This window comes from Electrona antarctica (genome assembly GCF_951216825.1).
Source record: "Electrona antarctica genome assembly, chromosome: 16".
Classification (NCBI taxonomy): Eukaryota; Metazoa; Chordata; class Actinopteri; order Myctophiformes; family Myctophidae; genus Electrona; species Electrona antarctica.
This window is the reverse complement of record NC_136797.1, coordinates 41,587,451-41,614,146: the sequence shown is the minus strand read 5'-3', so window position 1 is coordinate 41,614,146 and position 26,696 is coordinate 41,587,451. Positions and strand designations below refer to the sequence as shown.

At 43.6% G+C, this 26,696-nt stretch overlaps 1 protein-coding gene and 1 long non-coding RNA gene across 2 annotated transcripts; one reads left to right on the top strand and one right to left on the bottom strand.

The window, feature by feature from the left end:
* The first annotated feature begins 47 nt into the window (after nt 1-47).
* Nucleotides 48-4,664, top strand: LOC306940047. Its single transcript, XR_013791967.1, has 3 exons — nt 48-145; nt 842-909; nt 4,601-4,664. It is a non-coding gene; the product is annotated as an uncharacterized lncRNA (long non-coding RNA).
* LOC306940271 (C-C chemokine receptor type 6-like) lies at nt 1,819-2,903 on the bottom strand (the record flags this gene model as incomplete). The annotated part of the gene is made up of 1 exon (XM_079525293.1): nt 1,819-2,903. The coding sequence occupies exon 1, from the start codon at nt 2,899-2,901 to the stop codon at nt 1,819-1,821; it is 1,083 nt and encodes a 360-aa protein (XP_079381419.1). The 5' UTR covers nt 2,902-2,903.
* Nucleotides 4,665-26,696: the final 22,032 nt, after the last annotated feature.

Here is a 26,696-nt window from a genome sequence, read left to right as displayed (position 1 = left end):
CGCACGCGCCTCCTAGATCGAGCGCGTAAAGTGCGCGCGCGCGCGGTGGTCCTGATGCTGAGGAGGAGCTGCGTGACAGACTAGATGAGATGAGATGCTGGCTGCCTGCCCCCCCCCCCCCCTCCTCTCGTCTGTCCGCTGTCCAGTAAGATTCACACGACAGCATTAGGCTACGTCGCTCTAACAATGTTGTATCAGTGAAGCAGGGATTGCAGTCATGAATGGATGGGGCTGTATGGTCCAATCGACAGCATGCATATTATAGCCTATACTGGCAGGGATTATTATTGACATTGGTTGATAGACGTGTGTGTGTGCGTGTGTGCGTGCGTGCGTGCGCGCGCGCAGTATAGTGCCACGTGTTGAGTGCTATTAGGTTGCAAGCTACATAAATGGTCAAGGCCTGTATGAGGGGAAAAAGCTGCTATAGTTTCACAATCTATACGCTCTATATGATTTCGTAATAATAACATTTTAATTAAAATACACACAGAATGTCTTCTATAAATACTTTTTTGTTTTGTTCTTGGAGTCTAATCGTAATGCATAACATATTCCATTTAACTCAAGGAATTCACACCACCCCACATTAATTCAAATTACGACTTGTGTGATAAACATGTGGCTATCATACAGATTTATGATGTTCCATACAGATTGGCCACAATTGCTTTCCAAGGTTGGTGGGAGGGGCATGTTTTACAACAAATCATGAATGCAATGACTCCAAATTTGAATCACACATTGAGAGGCTCTAGACACACAATGCATTTTTTTCACTTAGACCCATAGGAAGAAGCACAATAATATGACAAATGTCACTGATTTATTTTTCTTTCAGTCATGTGACAATAAATGGCCACACCGGACACACATGGAGAGAGGGGGAGAGACACCGTTTGGCATAAAGTAAGTATTATCACTGGTACTTGATCATGCTGTGAAGAACAACATTAAGCAACATTGTTAATTTGTTACATATAATTTCTGCCATTCAATGCTGCTATGTCAAACGGTTGCATTTATTCCACCACTCTGTAGCTCTTTGTGCTCTGTTAGCCTACTCAAACAATGCTGCTATCATATAGGGATTGATTGATTGAGTGACAATTTATTCACAGTATGTACAGTAGAAAGGGCAGCAGCTTTACGCAACATTACACATAACACACAAATACACATTCGCGACAAACTCAATGCTGCACATCATTCCTTGTCATATTCTGCCTAAAATCTTTAGTTTCCAAGGAAGATCCAGTATGGTTGGTTTCTTCCTGTCCACTATGTTGTTAACGTCTATTCCGAACAGATCCATGAGATTGTAGAATAAAATGATAAACAGCAACATGATCTGGGACTCTAAGACAAACATGGCCTATTTTAATTACGTGATGTACTGCTGGGGTGGCTTAACCTATAATAATACATAATCATTTTATCACTTTGATATATGTTTTGGATAGGCTATTCATAATCTAAATCTGTAAGAAACCAGTATAATATATAAAGCTGTCAAATGATTATGGTGGAGTAAAATCTGCAATATTTGCATCTGAGATGTAGTGGAGTAACAGTAACAAACAATGGCAAGTGAAGTGTCACAGTCAGAGTGACAAGGAGTTATTTCTCCAAAATGCTTTATAAATTGACATTTCTAAGACATATGGAGAAATGCATAAAAACTCCTCGATCTTGAGGGTCGCACCCTTCACGTGTTAAGTGTTAAAGATATAGAAATACTCAAAAGTAAAAGTAAAATTGTACTTAATATAGTAATATAGTAAATGTACTTAGTAACTTAGTTTCCACTATACTGCCTCAGACACAACAGGTCCCCCTGGATCTCACCCTGAACAAGGCGTACAGCATGGGGTTCAGGCAGCAGTGGAGGTATGCCAAAGTCTTTGTCACAGTCTTGGCTGTTTGCACGGCATGGGCAAACCCACAGGTCTGCACTGAGAACGTGGTGAGGGCGTCAACCAACAGAGAGATGTTGTACGGAAAGTGACAGGCGACGAACACCAACACCACTACCAGCAACACCCAAACCTCCTTGTGTCTTTGGAAACTCTTGGTTCTGAGCAGGGTGACGGTGACAGTGGAATAACAAAACACCACGATCAGCAGAGGAAGGAAGAGCCCCACGGCCATCTGGGTGCCGGGGACCAGGATCGCCATCTGCCGAGCCGTGGCGTTGTTCTCGAAACGAAACCTGCACACCGCGTACCCCACGCCGGCGTGCAAGGATGCTGATGTGTCTGTTATATTAATCGCCACCGTTGAACCAGCGGTCGTTGCGTCATAGTCTTCATATCCCTTGTAGTCTGCGGTCAGGTGTGTCGGCCGGTATGTATCATAGAAGTAGAAGGTGGGGAAGGAGAGGCCGAGGGCCAGCAGCCAGGCCACACAGCAGTTGATCCGTTTGTAGAAAGGAGAGCACAGTCGGACGCTCCGCCGCGCCTGAACAAAGGCGACGTAGTGGTCGGTGCTGATGCAGGCCAGTAGCAGAATCCCGCTGTACAGGTTGACGCTGTATGCGCCTCGGAGCAGCTTGCAGGCCAGCGGGCCCATCGTCCAGTCCCATGCCTCGTTGAGGATGATGACAGGCAGTGCTGCGGCGAACAGCAGGTCAGCCACGGCCACGTTCAGCATGTACACGTCGACTATGGACTTGTAGAAGGCGTAGGTGATGATGACCAGGCAGTTGCCGACCAAGCCCAGGATGCAGATGGCGGAGTTGATGTAGAGTCCGACTCCTGCCGCCAGCTCCACCCCATAGCTGCTCATGGAGCACGGCTCAGAATAGTCATAGTCGCCATAATCGTAATCGTAGGTATGGTCATAGCCCTCTACACTGCTGTTGGACCGGTCAACTGCACTTTCCGCTGATAGACTGAACATGATTCCCCTTGTAGCTGTGAGGGGAGAGAGAGAAGGCAGAGGAATGGGAATATGGGATTGAATATACAGCAAATCCAGACAATTACACTGTACAGTACAGCGAGTACAATTCCCCAAGTAATGCTAAAAGGATAACACAAAAAGCCCTGTGTCACAGTGCCTGTTGATGATCCCATGAGATTGGTGGGCAGGAGAACTCATGATGTTAATGAGATTCACCTGGTATAGCTGTTTCAACGACTGACTAGTTTCAGGTTGGAAGGAATTGTGTGAGAGATACGTTTTGGCATGGGAACTCACTCAGTGAGGCACTACACTGGAGAGCGGCATCCGAGCGAGGGAATACTTTTTTATGAGGAAACCCTGCATGGACAACTTTGAGGAACCATGTTCCCCCTAACCACAGCAGATTAGCATTAGTTTAGTTTATTCCACATGCTCAAACCATGAACAAACAAAGACCGGAGCTGGTCAAAGGAAAGGACTCCAGGCGATAACAGAGTGTCATGGCAGCAGAACACTATCCTGAAGCAGAGAGACCAATAAAGCCATCAGAAGCTGGTATGGTGCTCACTAAAGCTTCTGTTTGGAAATGCGATGTGGGCAGTTACGTTATTTCTGAATAAAGGACGACTGTTCTTTCTGCTTGTTTATGTTTCTTTGGTTGCCGTTCTGCCGTACAAATGTTTTCTCCTTTCTGTTTTGGGGATGTTTAAAAAGGGCTGAATAGTTCAGCATGACAAATGTTTACTCAAATAGGCTCCAAAAACAAATAATGCAGGTGTATTTAGAAAATATATTACAGTAGACAGTCACAATGTTCCCTCAGGCCTATGTTCCCTCAATTTAGGGTTATAGAAGTTAGGGTTGAGGTAGCCGCGATTTGCAACTCTAGATTTTTTTATAATGGGATGAATTTAGAGTTGCAATACCCTCCATTGACTTCATCCAATTTGCGTTTGCGATCTGCTTGTATTAAACAACGTTAAACTCACCAACATTGCAGTTCTAGGCCAAGCTTGAATTATCCTCTTTCAATCTGTCAAGCTTTTGTTTCATAAAAAATCACCATAGACATGTTATGAGCTACTTTCTGTCAAGAAATTCTGTTCAGGTGATTCTTTTTCCAAGTGTTGGAGTTTGGAAGCACTCGTTTTTATTAACGGGTCGTGCTGCTGCCTCCTGCATTATGTGCAAATTTGAAAACAGGTGGTACGCAGGGCCGTTCAGTGACTTACGAGTGCTTCCAAACTCCAAAACTTAGAAAAAGAATCACTTGCACAGAATTTCTTGACAGAAAGTAGCTCATAACATATCTGGAGTTGGATTTTTATGAAACAAAAGCTTGGCAGATTGAAAGAGGATAATTCAAGCTTGGCCTAGAGCTGCAATGTTGGCGAGTTTAACGTCGTTTAATACAAGCAAATCGCGAACGCAAATTGGATGAATGGGGAGTCAATGGAGGGTATTGCAACTCTAGATTAATCCCATTATAAAACAATCTAGAGTTTCAAATTGCGGCTAGAGTTAAGGTATTTTCAGATGATAAACCACTGATTTAAGCGGCACTTCAAACAAGACTCCAAAGAGGATCAGTATGTTTTGACATACTATTATGTCATACTAATTTCATAATGGACAAACTAAACAAAGAGGCATTCATCAGGACAGCTAATTCTTATCTTCTTGTGTTTCACAGCTGGAGTTTCTATGACAACCACTGACACGTTCGGAAGGCAGCCGGCTGTTACAGGTCATTCCAGGTTAGGCTTATTTCTCACACGTTCCATATTTTCACGATTTTTCAAAAATAGCAGACCTACAAGTTCATAGCGCGCCACTCGGTGGCGCGCTATGAGCTTGTAGATCTGCTATTTTTAAATAGCTAAATTATAACAATGCTTAAAACACCAAAAGGGGTTCCCGCCCAAAATGGTTTAAGGTTATTGTAGCAGTCAATTTATATTGGGGGTCGGGAGGGGGCGGGGCGGGGGTCCCGAGACGTTGCCAAAGCATTTCCGGGGGTCCCCGGCCAAAAACGTTGAGAACCCCTGTCATACAGTATGGGCTCATGTCGGATTCATGCTTTTCTAGTGTCAGTAGAGTAGCCTGTGTGGCATTCTCTTGATCACACCCACCCTACAAGGTGGAACAATGTCTAAATAATGTTTCTGCCTGACTTCCTAGACTTTTGTTTAAAACCAAAAATTAAACTTACCTGGAGTTTATAGAATAGCAAACAAAGTGAGACCAGGTGAATCACCTGAAACTCTAACTCCATTTGTAATTAAATTCTCTATTTTTGCAATAGTAATAAGGAGACTAAAAACAATCCAACTGCAACCAATGTTGTATTCTGATTAAATAGGTTTGTATGATTTTATTGTGTTGTAGTGGTCAAGGACCCCCAAAACTAGAAAGCACGAGGTCAGTCTGTTGCTCTCCTCAGGCTGGCAGAGGAGGTGTAGTGCCCATGATTACATTAGATAATTTACACTGGGTGAAAAAAATATTGGGTTGCAAAATCGTGGGATAGAAAAAAAGAATAGAAAGAAGACCACCAAAACAAATATGTATTTGGCCATGGACCATTTAGAGAATACCTTGTGCAGGGACTCCACCCCCATAAGGGAAGATGGTAGTTATTTGTTGAGAGATGCGAGCGAGATCTAAATATTTTCTTCAAAGCTAAAGCCATACACTTTTACACAAAGATCATGACAATACAATTAAATTATGGAATTATTCAGAGGCCAGGACTTACCAGCCGAAAGTAAATACAACAAGTCTTAAATTCTCTCTTCAACCTTCCCTTCTTCCAAGTAAAGACATGAAAGTGAAAGAAGGAAGAAAGGAGAAGGAGGAAGAAGGAAGAAAGGGTGTGTGTGTGTGTGTGTGTGTGTGTGTGTGTGTGTGTGTGTGTGTGTGTGTGTGTGTGTGTGTGTGTGTGTGTGTGTGTGTGTGTGTGTGTGTGTGTGTGTGTGTGTGTGTGTGTGTGTGTGTGTGTGTGTGTGTGTGTGTGTGTGTGTGTGTGTGTGTGTGTGCGCGCGCACGCGCTTTTTATTTGACACCCGTGAAAGAGCAAAGTCTGCGATAATGTTGATGCTATCAGTTGGCTTTTGTTATGTTTTCTGAACCTAACAATACACAACACAGTCATGAATCCACTGTGGTGCATCCGGCATTGTCGAGCATCTATGATATGAACACAATTGGCTGTTTGGAGTGTTCGGGGGAGGGAAGCTGTACCAGTACGCCGTCGCCTACGGGCTGGGGCGGCACCTGTCAGCCGGGAGTGCTGGGCGAGAGGAGTAGTACGAAGGTTCTACGTCCTCCCGGTGGGGGCTCCTCACTGGCAGGTCAGTCTGTCGGTATTGACTTGCAAATTCAAAGGAAAAGAGGGCGCTGTTTTTCCTTTATTTTTTGCAGATGTGTTCTCAGATGTGTCAGTACTGACTCAGTAGGATACAAGGTTAATCACAGGTGACCCATATACCACCGTTGCACTTTATACACTAGAGTTGGGTGGCCCTCTCTCTCCATGAGACGAGACCATCATTGGTACACTTACATTTATAGAGATTTATTATTTATTTAGATGTCCTTTATTATTGTTTACAAAAGGCAACAGTGTAAGAGTATGAAAACTTTTCATACTCTTACACTGTTGCCTTTTGTAATGTCGGCATCATTGAACATGAGGGCTCTGTCCTCAATGCATTTCTGAGAAAATAAATAATGGTTGAATGAATGAACGACAAAAAAGGGTGTATAAAGCAAAAATCACACCCGTGTGAACTGAGTGGTGTAAGGTTTTATATAGCATGATCAGCTGTGGTCTGACGTAATGTCTGACGTAATGAAATCACACCCGGGTGAACTGAGTGACCACTTTTCTAGATCTAGGCTATAACACAAAGAAATCACCCGGATGTGATTTCACAACTGGCTTTTTTTGCGCAGAGAAAATGACCACGGTTGCTACGGTCATCCAGTTCACCCGGGTGTGATTTAATTACGTCAGAAATTATTTTGAACATAGCAACCATGGTCATTTTTTTATGCACACAAAAGCCAGTTGTAGGAGTGGTTTACACCACTCAAAAAAAACAGTCACACTATCAGCGATTCCCAATCTTTGGGCCCACTGTTATATGATCATATTTACATTTTAAATACATATATTGCAATACTGTAAGATAATTCATTTTTCTGTTGAACTGTCGTCCTTGGACTATGTGCAATTTGTAAAAAGACACACTTTCCTATGTTTTTGCCCAGAAACATGTGGATTTTCTGCTCCAGTAGCTCTCAACCTTTCTGGATCAGGGACCCACTTGAAAATCTCAAACGCTCGCAGCCCACACATCTGACCACTTAACTTGAGGACACCCTGGGTCCTCGAAAACGAGTTGCTGCAACTCAAGCAGCTTATATCCTCTAGTGGAATTTGAGAATAAAATGTAACAACATGCCAGCCATGCACTTTCAGAGCATGTTTATATTTATGATCTATCGATTGCATTCCGGCTTGGGTCAATGAAACTAACATACCGGTAATACGCTAAAGTTAGTGGCGTGCACAGATAGACACTAGGGGGTGCTAGAGCACCCCCTGCCCTTTTGGCAATGTGCCCTTTCTTCTTCTTTTTTTGGATTTTTTAAAAATAGCAGACCTACAAGCTCGTAGCGCGCCACTCGGTGGCGCGCTATGAGCTTGTAGATCTGCTATTTTTCAATAGCTAAAGCATAACATAATGCTAACACCAAAAGGGGTTCCCGCCCAAAATGGATTAAGGCAACCGGCCGGTTCCACGCGCTGCACAAGGTGCCCTTTTTTAACTTGAGCACCTGCCCCTCTAAATGTCTGTGCACGCCACTGGCTAAAGTTATAGCTAGGCAGTATCCCAATGAAAATCACTGGGATACGAATAAGAAAAAAAGACCTTGGGGTTCCTCTTATATGAATGTTAGTAAGTGTAAGTGTTTTGCCAATTATTTGCGGGCCCACTTGCAGTATCCTCACGGCCCACAGGTTGAGACTGCACAGCTCCATCATGTCTGTCAGCAGTGGTGTAAACTAAGTAACTAAGTACATTTACTGTACAATTTTGATGTATTTGTACTTTACTTGAGTATTTTCAATTTCCAGTACTTTTACTACAACAATACATCTCAGAGGAAAATATTGTACTTTTACTCCACTACATTTATTTGAAAACTTGACTTACTATAGTTACTTTTAGATTTTGATTATTAAAAAAACATGCATTACCCACTTCAGCCCTATATATGCATTTTGGCCATTTGAAAATAACCGATCTACAAGCTCACAACAATGTGATCTGCTATTTTCAAAAGATTATTATATATTATTATTATTATTTGACAACTGGAAATGACACATTCTGCACAATGAGTATGGTAATGAGTATGGTATGGTATGCGGTCAGGTGCAAGCTTGGCTCAGGGAGGTGGACCATAGAGTATATAAAAGGATAGAGACTGAACTGGCGCGAAGCTCCGCCCCCCCAGCTATTCATGTCAGTGGAAGTTGCTCAGTGGCGTTTTGAAGCACCCGGAAGACTGCCGGAAGTCCCTCCTCCGGACCTCAAATTTGAGGTCCGGGGTGACGTTGGAGTGATGGTCCTACGTCACGACACAATGTTAAAGCCCAGCTGCACGGGGTTTCCCAGAGCTTCAACGTTGAATAGCCTCACTGGCCCCTTGAGGTGGACGCCCCTGCCATGCAGAGTCCACAGCCCTTTGGGGTAATACCTAGCCTGGATCCAGCCCAAAGACCCCGCCCACTCTCTGAGTGGACTGCATCTCTTGGTCTGGTGTTGCACTGTGAACCTATAATTTCTTCGGTAGAAAAATGTATTATCCAATGAGAATCGGTGGTGGGGGGGTGGGTCTAACAAACAACCAATCAGCGCCGAGTCCCGTTTTCAGCGTCATCACGCAGCGCAACACACAGAGGGTTGAGTGAAATTCTAATCCCCTCCCCCTTGAAATCGCTCAGACAGGAGACAATGTCAGACTGAAGCTTCAAGAAAGCTACAGTCTGATAATCAGGCTAGGTAATACCATCATATCCATGTGTTTGTAAAACTTTTGGTACTTTAAGTACACTTTGACTCAAAATACTTTTACTCAATTTTGAATTCCGGACTTTTACTTGTAACGGAGTATTTCTATATTTCAGTATTGATACTTCAGTAAAACATGTGAGTACTTTTTCCACCACTGTGCCAGTGGGATACGAACTAGACGGTAGAGAGCAGAGTCATTATACTGCAGTGCAGCGTCATTTATCTGGGTCCAACGGGGTCAGAGGCATCGTGAAGTGGTTATGTCCGGGGTTATTTAATCCATTAAATCATAGCGCCCGGTGATTTATAGTAGCAGAGCACTTTTACAGACGGACCGGATGTTATCCCGGATGTGGCTGTAGCAGCTAATTGTAGCCAAAACACTCTTGAGCCGATCGACAACAACGGGAGGTATGATGAAATCTAACGCGACTAGCGACGGGACCGCGGTGGGCCGTCTAAGACATGATCTTTTCTTACAATTGTACGGGATGATTTAGATCTAGAGTTATTAACGTTTTAAGATTTTCGGTCGGCAAAACAGGGGGGGGGGACATTTTGATGACGTCCCACTGTTACGCAACATCGAGTGTTGCGCAACAGGTGCTCCCAGTCTGTGGAGCGATGCGATCGGCTTTGATATCAATAACCTCCGTCCTGGGCGCTGGGTGTTACTAATTGAAAGGACGGTGAACTTCGTCCTGGGCGATCGGGGTGTTAAGGAAGACAAGATCAAGGAAATAATATAGCTGCAAGCAGCGATAAGGCGGGACCAAGAAAGAAGACAATACGCAATAAGAACAATATGCACAAATAAGAATCACAGGCTGAGTTGTCGTTACCCGGATTTGAACACACAACCTTGTGGTCTGAAGGTGAGAGCTCAACCGACTGAGCTATCTGGACAGTCAGTTGTTTCATTGTAAACTGTAACATCATTCAGTGTTTTGGTAACAAGTGTGTGTCCTCATTTTGGGCATGTCATTATCCATTACTACAGTGTGTTTTGCTGCAATTCTTTTCACGTACAAACTTCTCTTCAACTGGTATTTCAGATAATGGTCCATACATTGTGTGTAAAACGTTTCACGCAAATTGCTCAAAAAAACAGGCAGGAAGTTGGGTATAAGCATTTTTCAAACTGCTCAAAATGGCGGAAATCTGAGGGCGGAGCTTACTTGTCAATGTGACAGATGTGTTCCCCATGAGTCAAGGAACATGTGGAAACAAGTGCCATGAATTTTGACCAAACAAAGCATGATGTATGACTGTTCAAAGGTTTCATTTTCAAAAAATTGCTATAGCGCCCCCCTTTGGCCAATTGGAGTAAGACTGCTTTCAGTGCTATTTGGCATGACCCTCTACTATACTGTAAAGTGACATAAGCATATGACGCTGCATGTATGAATTAGAGGCAGAAGAAGAATCTTCACAAACCAGCGATTTTCATTGGCTCATAAAAACTTCATTTTTTCACTTAAATAAAATGTACTACGATTTTTTTGTCCGTATAGGTCTAAAGTGCATGTGTAGAAGTTTTCGTACATTTTGATCAAAGATCCTGGGAGGTGATACATTTTAAATGTTGTTCATATAATTCAAAATGGCGGGTGATCTAAAGGTCAGAGGTGAAAAGTCAGAACACGAAAGTTGTTCGGCATGAGGAGACACATATGTGTATCAAAGTCATTACCAACGGTCAAACGGTTCATGAGATATGCACGTTCAAAGTTTGCATTTTCAATTGAGTGCTATAGCGCCACCCTTTGGCCAATTGTCATGGGCTTCACATAGTCACCGTTTGGCATGGTCCTCTACCAGATTACCACGTTTCGCGAAAACCAACTGCACCGTTCAGTCAGAACTGCAATATTTGGCGGAAGAAGAAGGAGAAGAAAAATAAACACAAAAACAATAAGTGCCCAAAGTCACTGCGTGAATTCTTGGTCCCTTAATTATTACATTGTAGACAACGTGAAAAGTTGAGGGGCGCCTATGTCCAGCTTTGAGGGTCTGTGTAAACACAAACATTGAAGACAAAAGTGTGTAAACACAAACATTGAAGACAAGTGTGTAAACATTGAAGACAAAAATGAGGACGCAAATTGTGATTGGCCAGAATGAGATGATGTATGATAACATATGATGATAAGAGCGACCCTCACTTCACACGGGTGTGATTTATTTATTTTTATTTTTATTTTTAATAGTGTGGTTTCAGTCTGTTAACTATAGGCCTATAGCTGAGATTCTGGACATCTCACATATTGGCGCTGTCAGGCAGAAACCTTGTATCTCCAAATTTCAACTGCTGTTGTTTCATCATTTTAATGGCCTATTTCATCATGTTTCAAGCAAAATCGTTCCCATCTTGCATTGTTCCCAGAGTAGGCTGGTGCCCAATAAGCCTATCTCACAGAATTTCCCCGCCCCCCTTAATACGCCCCCTTTCGGGGTTAGTGGTGATAGCGTGACGTCACTCCATAGACGCTACATGTTAACAGAGGTAATTTAAGAAGTCTACAACTTTTGTTTTCTCAAGGTAAGGTTTGTTCTATCTGTTCGACCTGATTTACCATCTTGTTTGCTTCATAATAATATTGGTCTGTCACATTTTTACATTAGAAAATGTACTTAGATTCTCCAGAGAAAAAAACGTGTAAATGCTCATGTTAAAGACACCACTATTTACCGGAAGTGGGCGTGGAAAGCGGGCTGTGAGATAGGCCTATTGCCTCATGCCACACAGACACATTTTCAGATATTTTGTCAGACTAGCCACAAGTGGGCCTACTGAGCATAATCATGCTTTGGTATTAACAGAAGTTTATGTAGGCCTAAATATGTATGATATAGTATAGCTCTTTGACTTATGGGTCACCCATAACAAAACAAAGAATACAAACTGATGATAATATTATGTCAACCGTTTTAAAACTATCCTAAACTGTCATAGTATTATCATCAAAATAGTCTTAAAGCAATTGCTTTAAGACTATTTTCTTTCCTTTTCATTATATATTTATATATTATATATACTTTATATACTATATATTTATAGACAGTCGCAGTCAGTAATTCATTATAATGCAATTAATATGGAAGCTGCCTAAACAGATGTAGCCACTAGATGGCGTACCAAGACCCCCAAATGTCTTACCATCCAACTTGTTTGAATAAAGCCATTTCCCTATACAAATACATCTGACCTGTCCCTCCACAAAATGTGTGCATTACGAAAGCATATTGTCAACCATTTCATACAGGCACTTTAAAGTTAGAGCAAAATAAAACACAAGCAAGATGTGTTTGCAAGGCTCGGTGTTGCAGTGCCCTTTAACTGATGCAACATGTATACAGTGAAAATGAACCTGTATGGTCAGAGTTAACACTTCTTAACACATCTCGCTGTGTACATCAAAAGTAAATAATGTTTTCATGTTATGCTGGGAGATAGCTTGACATAGGCCTATACATCTAGATCTTCATTCTGGGTGGGGAAAACTTGAGGAATGAGCTTCCAGATATTAGCAATTAGTCTACTCTTTACTACAATGTAAAAAAGTCAAATCTTTCAATGTGGCCCAACCCAGATAATTCTTAGAATGTGTTAGTCAAACAATCCAATTTAGAAATGATTACGAACTGTAAGAAACCAATTGAAAGGAATACATTGAGCAGATCTGGAAATAGAGATGAAGATTGCTGGACCAGATTCAACTCGGTAAGGCCATCATCATTCATCCTCTATTTTCAAGAACAAAACCCTTGCAGAAACGCCTTTCCCCACTGCTTGTTGTTGCTAACCTCAACTTCTTCTGCTGTGACTTTGAAGCACATTGTCTTACACACACCCTGTAATAGACAGCACGCGTTCATCCCTCCCTGCTTGTCTCAGTCAGAGATGGGGGAGCAAAAATAGAACAGTTCTAGTTTTATTCACAGAAACATTGTCTCAGAGAAAATAGAGTGCCACAAGACAGGATGTGATTGGTTGGCATTTACTGTATAAGACCATAGTACACAAACTGCCTTTTTATTCCTGTTCTTCACTGCACTGACTTAGTGACTTGTAAACCTACTTAGTGTTTCTAAACTGTATCCATGGTGTGTGAGAGTCCTCTCGCACACCTCTTAAACTAGATTATTTTATAAGAGTATATAAGCATTACCAGCACGATGCCTGAGGGCGAGAAGCTACCTCACCCTAATGGGAGAGGCATCCGCCTGGGTGACAGCACACTGCTGGGCGAGCGCTGGCACTTTGGCATGGTGGGTAAGATCTTAATTTTCGGGCCTGTTGAGAACTCTATAGTTTTCGCCGGCTGCCGGGCGCGGCTGCACTAGTAACTTTGGGGCAGGCCCGTCTAGAGTTTAAATGGACAGGTATCAGTCAAAACGGAGACATCGAAGAGGAAGGATGGATGGGGAAGGATCAACATATGGAATATCAGAAGAGGTCAGCTCCATACATGGAGATCTAAGGGTTTGAGGTCAGGTGATGAGTTGCTGGCCAATATTGATGATGATCAGGGATCTCCATATATGGGCTTAAAATTGATGACATCATGGATCTCCATCCCTGATGATGTCACATGATGTCACATGCTCTCTCACCCCGACCAACCAACCAACCAACCAACCAACCAACCAACACACACACTGACGGGAAATGCACGATTCCAAAATGTCAAAAAAAACATTGTACAAACCTATTTGAAAAATATATATCTACAAGCTCTCAGTGTGTTATTATTTTACCTACTTTTATAGCACAACCAAGCATAAAATGGGGCTTAATGAACCCTAGCATCCCTGGGTTCTGGTCTTGTAACAGGAAAACATTCTGCAAAAGTATCAGATCCAAATGGTTCTTTGCCGTCTTTGAGCTGTGTGTTGTTTCTTTTATGGTTGTGCTTGTGTTAATGAATGACGTCGAACTCAGGGGTTCTCAACCCGTGGGTCGCGACCCCTCAGGGGGGTCGCCAAATTATTTTAGGGGGTCCCCAAATTATTTTCAAAAAAAATAAAATATATATATATATATATTTTCACGATTTTTCAAAAATAGCAGACCTACAAGTTCATAGCGCGCCACTTGGTGGCGCGCTATGAGCTTGTAGATCTGCTATTTTTCAATAGCTAAATTATAACAATGCTTAAAACACCAAAAGGGGTTCCCGCCCAAAATGGTTTAAGGTTAGTGTAGCAGTCAATTTATATTGGGGGTCGGGAGGGGGCGGGGCGGGGGTCCCGAGACATTGCCAAAGCATTTCCGGGGGTCCCCGGCCAAAAACGTTGAGAACCCCTGGTCTAACTGATGACCCGAGATTAACCACGTCCGTTGAATATATTCTTCTTTCCAGGCACCTACAGTATGTGACCGAGTGATCAATCATTCCACCACTGTTCCTGGACAACTGACCAATGGCACTGGCCCTAATGAATTCATTTCATCATGAGGTAATGTCCTATCAACCTTCTTATTCCTCTGTTACTCTGAACACTCTGTTGTACTTAGTGCTGCTGACACTATAGACTCACCTGATGTGACTCCAGCGGCTTCTTCTTGGCATCTGACGCTCTGTGGTTCAGCCTCATAGAGGATCAGATCTGTCTTTACAAATGCTGAGAGGGAAGGTATAGGCAAAATGCACCAAAAATGAGATACTGGCCGTAACATATAGCTGTACAATTAAGCCACTTTTCTGAATCAGGGACGGGGCTCACTTGAAGCGTTCACGGCCCACCCATCACCCGGCCAGACGGGTGGGCTGCTTGCATTTTCAGAGCATGTTTATTTTTATGATCAATCAAAATATTGCGTTCCGGCTTGGATCAGTGGTACTACTAATATTTATCGGTGTCACAATGAATTTTTTTTTTTCAAGGTTTAAAGCAAATAATACCATGACAGCATGATTAGCTTTGTGTTATTTTATCGATCAATCTTAGTGTTGGGAACCACTGCATTAAGGAAAGGACAAGAAAGTTCAAGTTCAGTGTCCTATAATATATATATATATATATACAGTATATATATATTATGTTCCCGAGCCTTCGCGGTGGCCGGGCCCAGACTCTGGAACACCTTGCCACTCCACATTAACTCTGCTCAGTCATTGGCGGTTTTCAAATCCTCACTAAAGACAATTTCTTTTTCTCGCTCGCTTTCAATGCTGTTGCTGACTGTACAATTACTCTGGCCCTCATGGCTTACCTTTGACATGCTGCATATATTGCATATAATTGATATGTTTTATTTTCGCGTTTCTCTACTTTTGTCTTAATTTCTTTGTCTTTTTTTGCCTGTCTGTATGTTAATATGCTCTGTGGCGCACTTTGTATCGACCTTGGTCGTCGGAAATGTGCTATACAAAAAAGTTTGATTTGATTTGATATTGGCTACACTCCTACAGTATGTGATCTCATTCCTCATCATCTGCCTTCTCAAGGAGAAAGTAGAGGATTTCAAAGAGAAGGTATAGAGTGTTCGATACATACTGTATTTGTCCTCAATGATGAGGTTGCACATATAAACAATTGTATGCTTAATTATTTTAGTGAGTGTGTTGCATCGTGACTGTTTGAGATTTTAGGCTGTTTTTGAAATAGGGCTTGAAGGGTTAACTTTTTTTTTGTTGCCACCGACTAGTTTTATTTCTGAGATGACGCCTCTAATCAAAACCAACTAAGACCTGACCTGGCTTCTTTTTGTAAACGTCAGCATTCTGCTTCCTTTGTTGAGCTCACTTTATGTCACATGACAGGAAACAGCTTAGATCACGGTTTCCAACACGTGGCTAAGGGCCGATTATTGTGGGTCGCGAGTAAATATACCCCCGGCCCTGCATTTGGGATGCAGAGGGGCACAAATTAATTGGCACACCACATCTACAGTAGATAAAAGGGATTGTGACGTTAAAAAAAGTTATTGTACATTTTCTGAGCTCAATTGCACACAAAAAAACCGAACTTTTAACATTCAGTAGAGTCTGTGGTCTGGGGTTTTCTGCTCTGATTTTCCTGCTGTTTATGATGTCACAACCTGAAAATCCCATATGTCAATGAGATTTGCCAGCAGATGTCACTGTTTTCACTGTTATCATTGCAGCTCAAAAGGCTTCCAAACCCTAGAGAAAACTCCAAACCACAGAAAATCCACTCAATGTTCAAAGTTCAGGTTTTTGGGGTGTAATTGAGGTATTAAACCTAAATGTCATGAAACCTTTAAACTTTCAGTCCGTGAGTGAAATCTCTCAAGTAAAATACTGTAGCTATAGGGTAATAATAGATACATACATACATACATACAGTTGTATTCCATCCTACTATAAATGCGCCACGTACGTGTGTGTGCGTGTGTGTACGGTTGTAATGCACGTAACTCGAGAACCGTTTGACCCACCGACTTCAAATTCGACACACGCGTTCCACACCCCCACAGGGAGTGCAGTGCCCGGTACCGAGTCGGTCGGACCCACGCTTCTCCAGAACCACCACAAAAGGCTCTGCTCAGGCTCTGCCATTGGGCCTAATGAGGCCAACTCCTTTCACCTGGGCCAGGCTCTGCCAGTGGGCCTAATGAGGCCAACTCCTTTCACCTGTGCAATTTCCAGCCTCTGCCTCAGCTAATTGAGGCTCAACCAATCAGGCTCTGCCAGTGGGCCGAATTGATTGCCAAATACACTTTTCAGTTTGTAGTCTTCACACACAGGCACATACACAGATCTCCATGTGGGACACCGGCTGACGGGTGCTATGACAACGTATATCATAAGGTTCCAAAGTTGCATCGTTCCCAAGAAAGCCGGTGGCCGACTGCAACGGGCACGTACAGGTCTAGTCCCCCTAATTTCTGACGGGTGGTACGATTCTGTTTGAGCTGTTTATGATTCGGCCATTTCAACGCAGAAGAATCATCTGTATCATTATCTCATTAAGGACGGTAATTGTCTGGTTGGATGTGATATTCTCGAGGACTGGAAGGTTCCTGGTTCGATACCTGGCTCCTTCTAGCATTGCGGAAATGTCTGTGAGTGAGACGCTGAACCCCCTAACTGCCCCTGATGCAGTGGTGAAAAAAGTACATTTGTTACATAAGTAAAAGTATCAATCCTACAATGTAGAACTACTGTGTTACAAGTAAAAGTCTGGTAATCAAAATTGACTCGCGCTTGTAGATCAGCTATTTTCAAATGGCCAAAATGTGTATATATAGGGCTGAAGTGGTTAATGTATATTGAGTGGTGCAACCACTCCTATAGACAGCTATGTGTGTGTGTCCCTGTGTCCGTCCTTGTGTCCGAGCACGGAAGTAGCATATTGTCACCACCAAGTGTCACTGTTGTGCAGCCTAACACACAGACAGAGGCCAGGGAGGAGAGCATGTACAGTACAGTACAGTACAGTACAGTACAGTACAGTACAGTACAGTACAGTACAGTACAGTACAGTACAGTACAGTACAGTACAGTACAGTACAGTACAGTACAGCACCACTCACTTCAGACGGGTCTGATTTTTTAATAATAAATTCAAATCTACAAAGTAACTAGCAACTAAGGTTTTCAAATAAATGTAGTGGATTAAAAGTACAATATTTGCCTTTGAGATTTAGTGGAGTAAAATACCTCAGAATTATACTTAAGTACAGTACAAGAAAATGTACTTAGTTACTTTCCACCAGTGCCCAGATGAACATGTTGGTGCCTTACACAGTTGCCTAGCTCCGCTGTCTGTGAGGGAAAGGGTGAATGTAACACACAATGTCGAGTGCTTTTCGGATGGCATGCAGACAAGTGGCAAGGTGGAACAGTGGTTAACACTGTTACCTCACTACAAGAAGGCCCCGGGTTCGAACCTCGAACCCGGGCCCTCCGAAACCTCCTCCTACACCAAAGGATATTCATGCTCTACTGTAGGTACACACTCAACACTCCTGTCAGTGCCCTTGAGCAAGGTACTTAGTAGTTACCTGAGCGCTGCACAAGTGGCTGCTCACTGCTCCCCAAGTAGATAATGCAGAGAACGCATTTCCCCAAGGCTATGGCGTGAAAAATGCTCCTTCTGTTTTGTTTGACCTACAAAGTCTAGGTGTAAGTAAGGTATTCAAATTAGTAAAGGTTACGTTTTAGTGTAGTACGGTCAGGCGGGCGGGCGGGTGTGTGGGTGGGTGAGTAATACGAGATGCTCACGTGAAAGGTGAAACTGTAGACTTTGAGAGTTATACTTCTCTCCCATGGACAGAAAGGAAATTGTGACTCATAAATGGTATAAAGATTTTCAAGAGCCTTAAATAGCCCACTGAGATTAAGGTCAGTGGGTGTGATGCTGTGTAGATGGTATCATGAAAACAGCTTTGAACCCAATGCACGCACATGAACTTGAACACATGAGAGTGAGCAGGGTTGATGGAGATGTACTACCATGTTCTATTGACAGTAAAGATGTTCATCCATCTGATAAAGGTTTATGATGGGGGAGTGGGTAGCAGAAAGTATAGCCCGAACCGGTTTTGGGGCCATTGCAGATCCTGATTTTGGAGGGCCCTATAGCCCTACCTAGCCCACCGATTACCAATGTTTTGACCAATTTGTTGTAAAAAACTGCAAAATCAGTTCTAATCAATTCTAAAAACTTAGATTTAACGAAAGTTTCACAGAAATATCAAATTCTAAAATAGCCGATCTACGAGCTCACAGCGGTTGTGAGCTCGTAGATCTGCAAGTTTTTGAATATTTCGGAAAACTTCAGAAATCAGGATGCATCGGCTGCATAATTGCCGATACAGATACAAATGATTGCCTTATAATGACAAATACAGTATATCGGCCAAACCGATATGTCGGTCTGGCCCTGGCAGAACTACTGTATCTTCACACATCTGATAAGACCAGGTAGCAGAAATATCTTCATCCATCTGATAAGATGTCTGGAAGAGCAGGTAGCAACATGTCGTTGTGTCAACGTTGTTGTTCAAAGAAACAGTTACGGTTACCGACAAGCTAGCGTGACTCGTATCACTGCACTTGCAAAAAAAATAAAAAAATAAAATGGGATTCTCATATTCAAATGTGGAATTGACTTCCCACAATTGTGGGGATTGTGTCCTTGCTGCTGGACAATTCCCTCTCTCTCCTGCTACGAAAGCTGCTGAATACATTCGTGTATAGTGATATATTGTGTGTATACAAACCACTTACAGGCCCCCTGTGTGAGGGGTGTAAGTTGCAGTAAATCACAGTTCTCTGAAAAGCAGTTTGAAAAGTCAAACCTCCCTATTTCAATGCAAGTACAGTACAGCAGGGGTTCTCAACGTTTTTGGCCGGGGACCCCCGGAAATGCTTTGGCAATGTCTCGGGACCCCCACCCCGCCCCCTCCCGACCCCCAATATAAATTGACTGCTACAATAACCTTAACCCATTTTGGGCGGGAACCCCTTTTGGTGTTTTAAGCATTGTGTTATAATTTAGCTATTGAAAAATATCAGATCTACAAGCTCATAGCGCGCCACCGAGTGGCGCGCTATGAGCTTGTAGGTCTGCTATTTATTTTATTTTAAATCGTGAAAAAAAATAATTTGGGGACCCCCTAAAATAATTTGGCGACCCCCCGAGGGGTCGCGACCCACGGGTTGAGAACCCATGCAGTACAGTAATGCCAAATATTTTGGCAAGTATATTGCTACATGTACAGAGGATGTATGGATAAGTGCACGTCTTTCTTTAGCCAATAGTCCCTAATATGCATGTGTTAAAGCCTTGAAAACATCTGACATACAATATGAAACGGTTAGAGTCAACTACCTTATCTGAAAACCTTGTAGTGTCCTCCACTTTTAGACTGATTCAGTCACCCCTCGAATGTCAAAGTCACCAGAGCTTATGTACGTACGGTAGTACAATGTGATAAAAAAACTAAAACAAAATACATGGATGCACCTGGGACGTATCCTCAGTGATGTATCCCAAGGTCATCGGGGTTTCGGGTCTCCCAACATCATACCCCTCACTCAGGTGAACCAGCCGGGGTGATCAAGTCCCGACTTACGTCCCAGTAGCTACCCTCGATCAGTCCCATTAGGAAAAACCCAGGGCCACACAATCCGTTCCTCCTGAACTACTCTGCCGGGACTGGGAGGTACCATTCTGGCGCGTGGAAGGACTAGGCTCTGTGGGTTGACTCCTGTCCGGGCCCCTCCTACGTCTCACCAGGTCCACTCCTGCTCTCACCAGGTCAGGCCCTGTGCGTTGCACCAGACTCCCAGCACCAGGCACTTTATTCAGGAATGGTGGATTCTCGAGCCGCAACGGTTCCGCAGGCTCCACCTTGCCCTTGGTGGTGCCGCAGGCTCCGCTTGAGGCTTGAATGGCCCTCCTAAAGGCCTCACCGTGGGTTTGTTGGGCTTCTTCCTCACGGAAGACACAGGCTGGGGCACCAACCCATACTGCTCCCGGGTGCCGTCTACAATGATATGCCGTGATACAATACCACCTTATTAGTACACGAGCGGAATTAAAATCTTACCTGTCCTGCTGCTCGACGCTCTAGGTACAAGATTGATATAATAGGTACGGGACAGGGACTTTGACTGTGACATCTTTATTGATAATAATCATAATGTAAAATACATACATTGTCACACAAACGCAAGCATGATTTGAGAAACACAATGGCCTGTTAAGGGGTCACCCCTATGTATGTTCCTACTCTATGTGACCTATAGGGTCCTATGTTCCGTCGGTTCAATTAGGGTTGGGGCTTTAGCATTAACATGGGCCTGAGCATTGTCATGCTCCTACTTGTTATTGTGTAGGGGCCACTTCAAAATGTAGGCAAAGAAAATCTGGATTTATTCAAATGAGATGGATAATAAATGAAAGTGTTAGGAGACAAGTGTCAGAGAGATGTTGTCCAGGCGGGCTGTGGTCCACACAGGCCAACAGGCGTGTAGTGATCTGCCCCGGGGAATACACAACAGGCCAACAGGCGTGTAGTGATCGACCCCGGGGAATACACAACAGGCCAACAGGCGTGTAGTGATCGACCCCGGGGAATACACAACAGGCCAACATGCGTGTAGTGATCTGCCCCGGGGAATACACAACAGGCCAACAGGCGTGTAGTGATCGACCCCGGGGAATACACAACAGGCCAACAGGCGTGTAGTGATCGACCCCGGGGAATACACAACAGGCCAACAGGCGTGTAGTGATCGACCCCGGGGAATACACAACAGGCCAACAGGCGTGTAGTGATCCCCCCCGGGGAATACACAACAGCTCATTTCCAGTGGCGTGCACAGATAGACACTAGGGGGTGCTAGAGCACCCCCTGCCCTTTTGGCAATGTGCCCTTTTTTTTTTTTTTTTTTTTCAAAAATAGCAGACCTACAAGCTCGTAGCGTGCCACTCGGTGGCGCGCTATGAGCTTGTAGATCTGCTATTTTTCAATAGCTAAAGCATAATATAATGCTAACACCAAAAGGGGTTCCCGCCCAAAATAGATTAAGGCAACCGGCCGGTTCCACGCGCTGCACAAGGTGCCCTTTTTTAACTTGAGCACCTGCCCCTCTAAATGTCTGTGCACGCCACTGCTCATTTCTGAAATGTATGCACATACAAAATGCAAAGCAGATCGCCATGTGAACATTCCATTGACTTTACTGTGAAGGTTGTACTGCAGGGATAAATCTATGTTCTCGGCACATTTTGACAAACAGAATTGCTCGCTCTAGGCTGCCAAGCACTCGGTGCGGCCCAGTCCCAACTCTTTACGTGAAAAACATCAGAAGTGCATTAAGCGTCATGGCAACCTGTTGCAGGTCATTCGTCTTTGTGGGTGAATTCCATGCTATGAAGCTGACAAGACAATAAGACATGCCAAATACAATTTAAACCAATTGGACTCTTTTGGAGACCAGCATGAGTTAATCCATTGAGACCTGGAACGCATCCATGTCACGTTAGCGTAACCATTAACCCATTTTGGGCGGGAACCCCTTTTGGTGTTTTAAACATTATGTTATAATTTAGCTATTGAAAAATAGCAGATCTACAAGCTCATAGCGCGCCACCGAGTGGCGCGCTATGAACTTGTAGGTCTGCTATTTTTGAAAAATCGTTAAAATGTGCCTCAAATCTTTCCGAAAATTGTCATGATTTAGAAAACTTTTTTTTTTTAAATTTCGACGTCAGGCCTGAATGGGTTAATGGGGCGGTATGTAGCATGCACGCATGGCTGCACGCACGCACGAACGCACACACGCACACACGCACGCACAGTGATGGAAGAAGTACATATTTTTTTACATAAGATAAATGTACTGTACCAATACCACAATGTAGAAATACTTCTGTTACTAGAAAAAGTCCAGTATTAAACATTTACTTGAGTAAAAATAAGCAAAAGTATTGGCGTCAAAATATACTTAAAATAGGCCTACCAAAAGTAAAAGTAGTCATTATGCAATAATGTACCATTTCACATACAGGTTTTCGAAATGAAAAAGACCGCTCCGACGTGCTAGTGTTAAACATCTTTAGAAGCAATTGCATTGCAGCTTTGTGAGCTTGTAGATCAGCTATTTTCAAATGGCCAAAGCATATCGGGCTGTTAAGTGATTAATGTATGTTTTGTAATAATAATCTAAATCTACAAATTAACGGGTTGCGAGGCGTTGTATTGCTTGTAGATCAGCTTTTTTTCCCACTATTTGGATCAATTTTCAATTTAGACGACGACATAGATTATGCTATATTTTTTTCTACAGCAGGTTTCCTTGCATCGACGGCATCGATTAAAATTACGCTATAATTTTTCTACAGCAAAAATTCCATTTCATCTGTTTTTGCTTTTCCCCGCAAAGCAAAACCCTTCCAGAGTTTGTTGTTGCTGAAGCATGAGGACTATGAACGCACATAACTCTGTCTTCTTGGCTCCGGATCTTATTGTTACATTGACACTGAAACACGCAGCGCTTCAGCCTGCTTACACCCAGTTTCATGATATCACGGCCCAGGCTTGTGTGTGTGTGTGTGTGTGTGTGTGTGTGGGGGGGGGGGGGGTATTGGGGTTGGAAGGGATCCAGGAGTGCAGATGGCGCTGGTTTGTGTTTTCGCTGAACGGCTGCGAGCCTCACGCCTCCCAAGTGACCATGACATAACGTGCGCTTGTGCGCAGACACACACACACACACACACACACACACACACACCACACACACACACACACACACACACACACACACACACACACACACACACACACACACACACACACACACACACACACACACACACACACACACACAGCACCATGCAGGCTGACTTTTCCAAGGGTCAGGTCTGAAAACTCCCCACTGTCCACAGAGATTTGAAGGGTTGTGGTTTCACTAAGTAGCTATGTGCTGCTTTGACGCTTGCAGTCTGCTGCAGAAACCTCCCCTTTGCTCCTTAGTCACACACACCGCGCTTGCGTGCGTGCGTGCGTCCGTGCGGGTGGGTTGTTTTGGTTTTTAACTGCATTAACGTTTATGTCTATCATGTAGACACATGCTTTTAAGTCACATCAATCAATTAACAGTTTAAAAGTCCTGGCATGATCCACTGTGTGCAATTACTATTTTAGATAATGCTTTAATATCGATCAGAGTTATGAGCTGCACATGCCCTCCAGCAAAAAAATCTAAGTGTTCACAACATAGTGATAACTTCCTTCAGGAGCTCCCACATAAAGATAACGTTCCCTTTCTCCAGAATGATTGTCAGTTCACCTGTACGTCTCTGTATCAGTCAAGCTACAAGCCTACAACAGACAGCATGACTATTACACGAACAAGGTAAGGTCCAGGACAATGACCTCTCCCTATTCTGCGGCCAAAAATTGGGCCTCTCTGCCCAATGGTTACGGCTGCCCCGGCCTGTAACTATTTAGTATGCAGCCCTCATGGGGAACCCCGGTCAACCCCCACTTAAGATTACTGTATAGCAGTGGTTCTCAAAGTGGGGTCCGCAGACCCCCAGGGGTCCTTGGGGTGGTTCCAGCCAGGGGATCCCCATGTTCATACAGCTTCACAATCATTTTGACCACTTTATCCATTTATACGTTGCCTATAGCAGATATACAAGCTCACGGCGCGTCACTTAAGTGCCACACTGCAAGCTTGTACATCTGCTACTTTTTTTAACACATTCGGAAAATTCCAATGCATTGACACAAAGGTTTGAGAACTACTGGGGTTTAAATGGTTAAAGGTATATTCAGTGATTTGACTTAATTCAAATATCACTTATTTTTTCTTTTTTTCTGGATAATCCTCCCTACTATAGAGTGTGCGGACCATATAAGGAGTTCCTCCCTGTCCCCAGTGAGCCCCTGGGGTCAAAAAAACCCTAGTTTCAGTTTTGGTGGCGGGTGGCAAAACCTTCATCCAATCAGGATGAGTGGGGCCTTCCTCCAATCATGATCGAGTGGGGGCGGGCCTTGGTGCACATGCTGTTGGCCTGTTGCACTTCCCCCCACTGTAGAGCGTGCATGTGCACATTTTGTTACCGGGGCGGACTGGGTGGTTTTCCAAATCACCCAAATCACTGAATGCTCCTTTAAAGAGAGGCCGCTGCACCAGAGGCTTTCACCTGCACGTGCACGGGGTCCCCATGTCTGCAATCACTACTATAGCAACAACACAGCAACATAGCAGGCCATGCAGGCAAGCCCTGGGAGAGTCCTCTTCCTGGGAGATTCTCTGTTGATGTTGTCAGGAGCGTTGCCCGGGGCGACCAGAGGCCTTGGCGAGGGAGGGAAGCCCCTTATCTGCTGACGTTGGAAGTTCAACCGTTGTCACGGTGCAAAGGCTGCTTTCGTAGAGGTAGGGAGGTGGAGGAAAGAAAAAAGGAAAACACAAACACACACCTTAAAGGTTGGGCTATATGTGTGTGTGTCATCACCATGGTGATACACACACAGACACACACACACACACACATTCACACGTGTTTGGGTGTAGGATGTGCCTCACAGGGCATGAATGGGTTGTAAAGGAGAGAGGGAGAGGGAGGGAGGGACAGGCAGAGAGACAGAGAGAGAGAGAGAGAGAGAGAGAGACGAAAAACAGGGGCCGTCCCTTGGCCTTGAGACAGTAGACTTGCACTTTCACTCAAAGGGCCTAGATTCATGAATGAGCTGCCAGCCTTAAGTCTGTTTACCTTTGGGAGGGTTGGATCTGAAACCTCAATCAAGGTGTGGAATGCGATTGTGAAACAAAGACTGCTGTCAGCGCCCTCGCATTGTTTAGCCCTGAGTCAAATCTCACCGAAGCATTTAACTATCAGGAATTCAAACCACAGCAAATACAGTGCAGTGGACTTGGAGCTTTATTGGCTTACGTGTGACACACTTAATAATGTTTAAACTGAAGTTATCAAGGAATGATGCATAACTTATTGAATTGGATTAGGCACGCATACACGTGTGCATGCACCCGAAGTGGAACATGAATATGTTTTAAACTAAGAAAATATTTGTGTGTGGTCCAATTTATTAGATTAAATATACAGTACGTGTGAATTGTGGGTACATTTTTGGGGTTTTAGAGTCGTCTATTGTGGGGCATAATTATATCATGTGGCATTATACAGTAACTCCCCTCCAGACACAATGAAGGGTCTGAGTGAGTGTTATATCTGTATATTTGTGCCATAACCAAAACACGAGAGAAGCAAAAAGCAAGGAGTTGAAGATGATCTGCCAAGCTAATTATATTTCCCAGACCATGTCCCATTGTGCACTATTGAGTATAATGCACATACTGGAAGTGGTTCCATTTGCATTCCCAATGCGAAATCACATACTGGAAGTGGTTCCATTTGCATTCCCAATGCGAAATCACATACTGGAAGTGGTTCCATTTGCATTCCCAATGCGAAATCACATACTGGAAGTGGTTCCATTTGCATTCCCAATGCGAAATCACATACTGGAAGTGGTTCCATTAGCATTCCCAATGCGAAATCACATACTGGAAGTGGTTCCATTTGCATTCCCAATGCGAAATCACATACTGGAAGTGGTTCCATTTGCATTCCCAATGCGAAATCACATACTGGAAGTGGTTCCATTTGCATTCCCAATGCGAAATCACATACTGGAAGTGGTTCCATTTGCATTCCCAATGCGAAATCACATACTGGAAGTGGTTCCATTTGCATTCCCAATGCGAAATCACATACTGGAAGTGGTTCCATTTGCATTCCCAATGCGAAATCACATACTGGAAGTGGTTCCATTTGCATTCCCAATGCGAAATCACATACTGGAAGTGGTTCCATTTGCATTCCCAATGCGAAATCACATACTGGAAGTGGTTCCATTTGCATTCCCAATGCGAAATCACATACTGGAAGTGGTTCCATTTGCATTCCCAATGCGAAATCACATACTGGAAGTGGTTCCATTTGCATTCCCAATGCGAAATCACATACTGGAAGTGGTTCCATTTGCATTCCCAATGCGAAATCACATACTGGAAGTGGTTCCATTTGCATTCCCAATGCGAAATCACATACTGGAAGTGGTTCCATTAGCATTCCCAATGCGAAATCACATACTGGAAGTGGTTCCATTTGCATTCCCAATGCGAAATCACATACTGGAAGTGGTTCCATTTGCATTCCCAATGCGAAATCACATACTGGAAG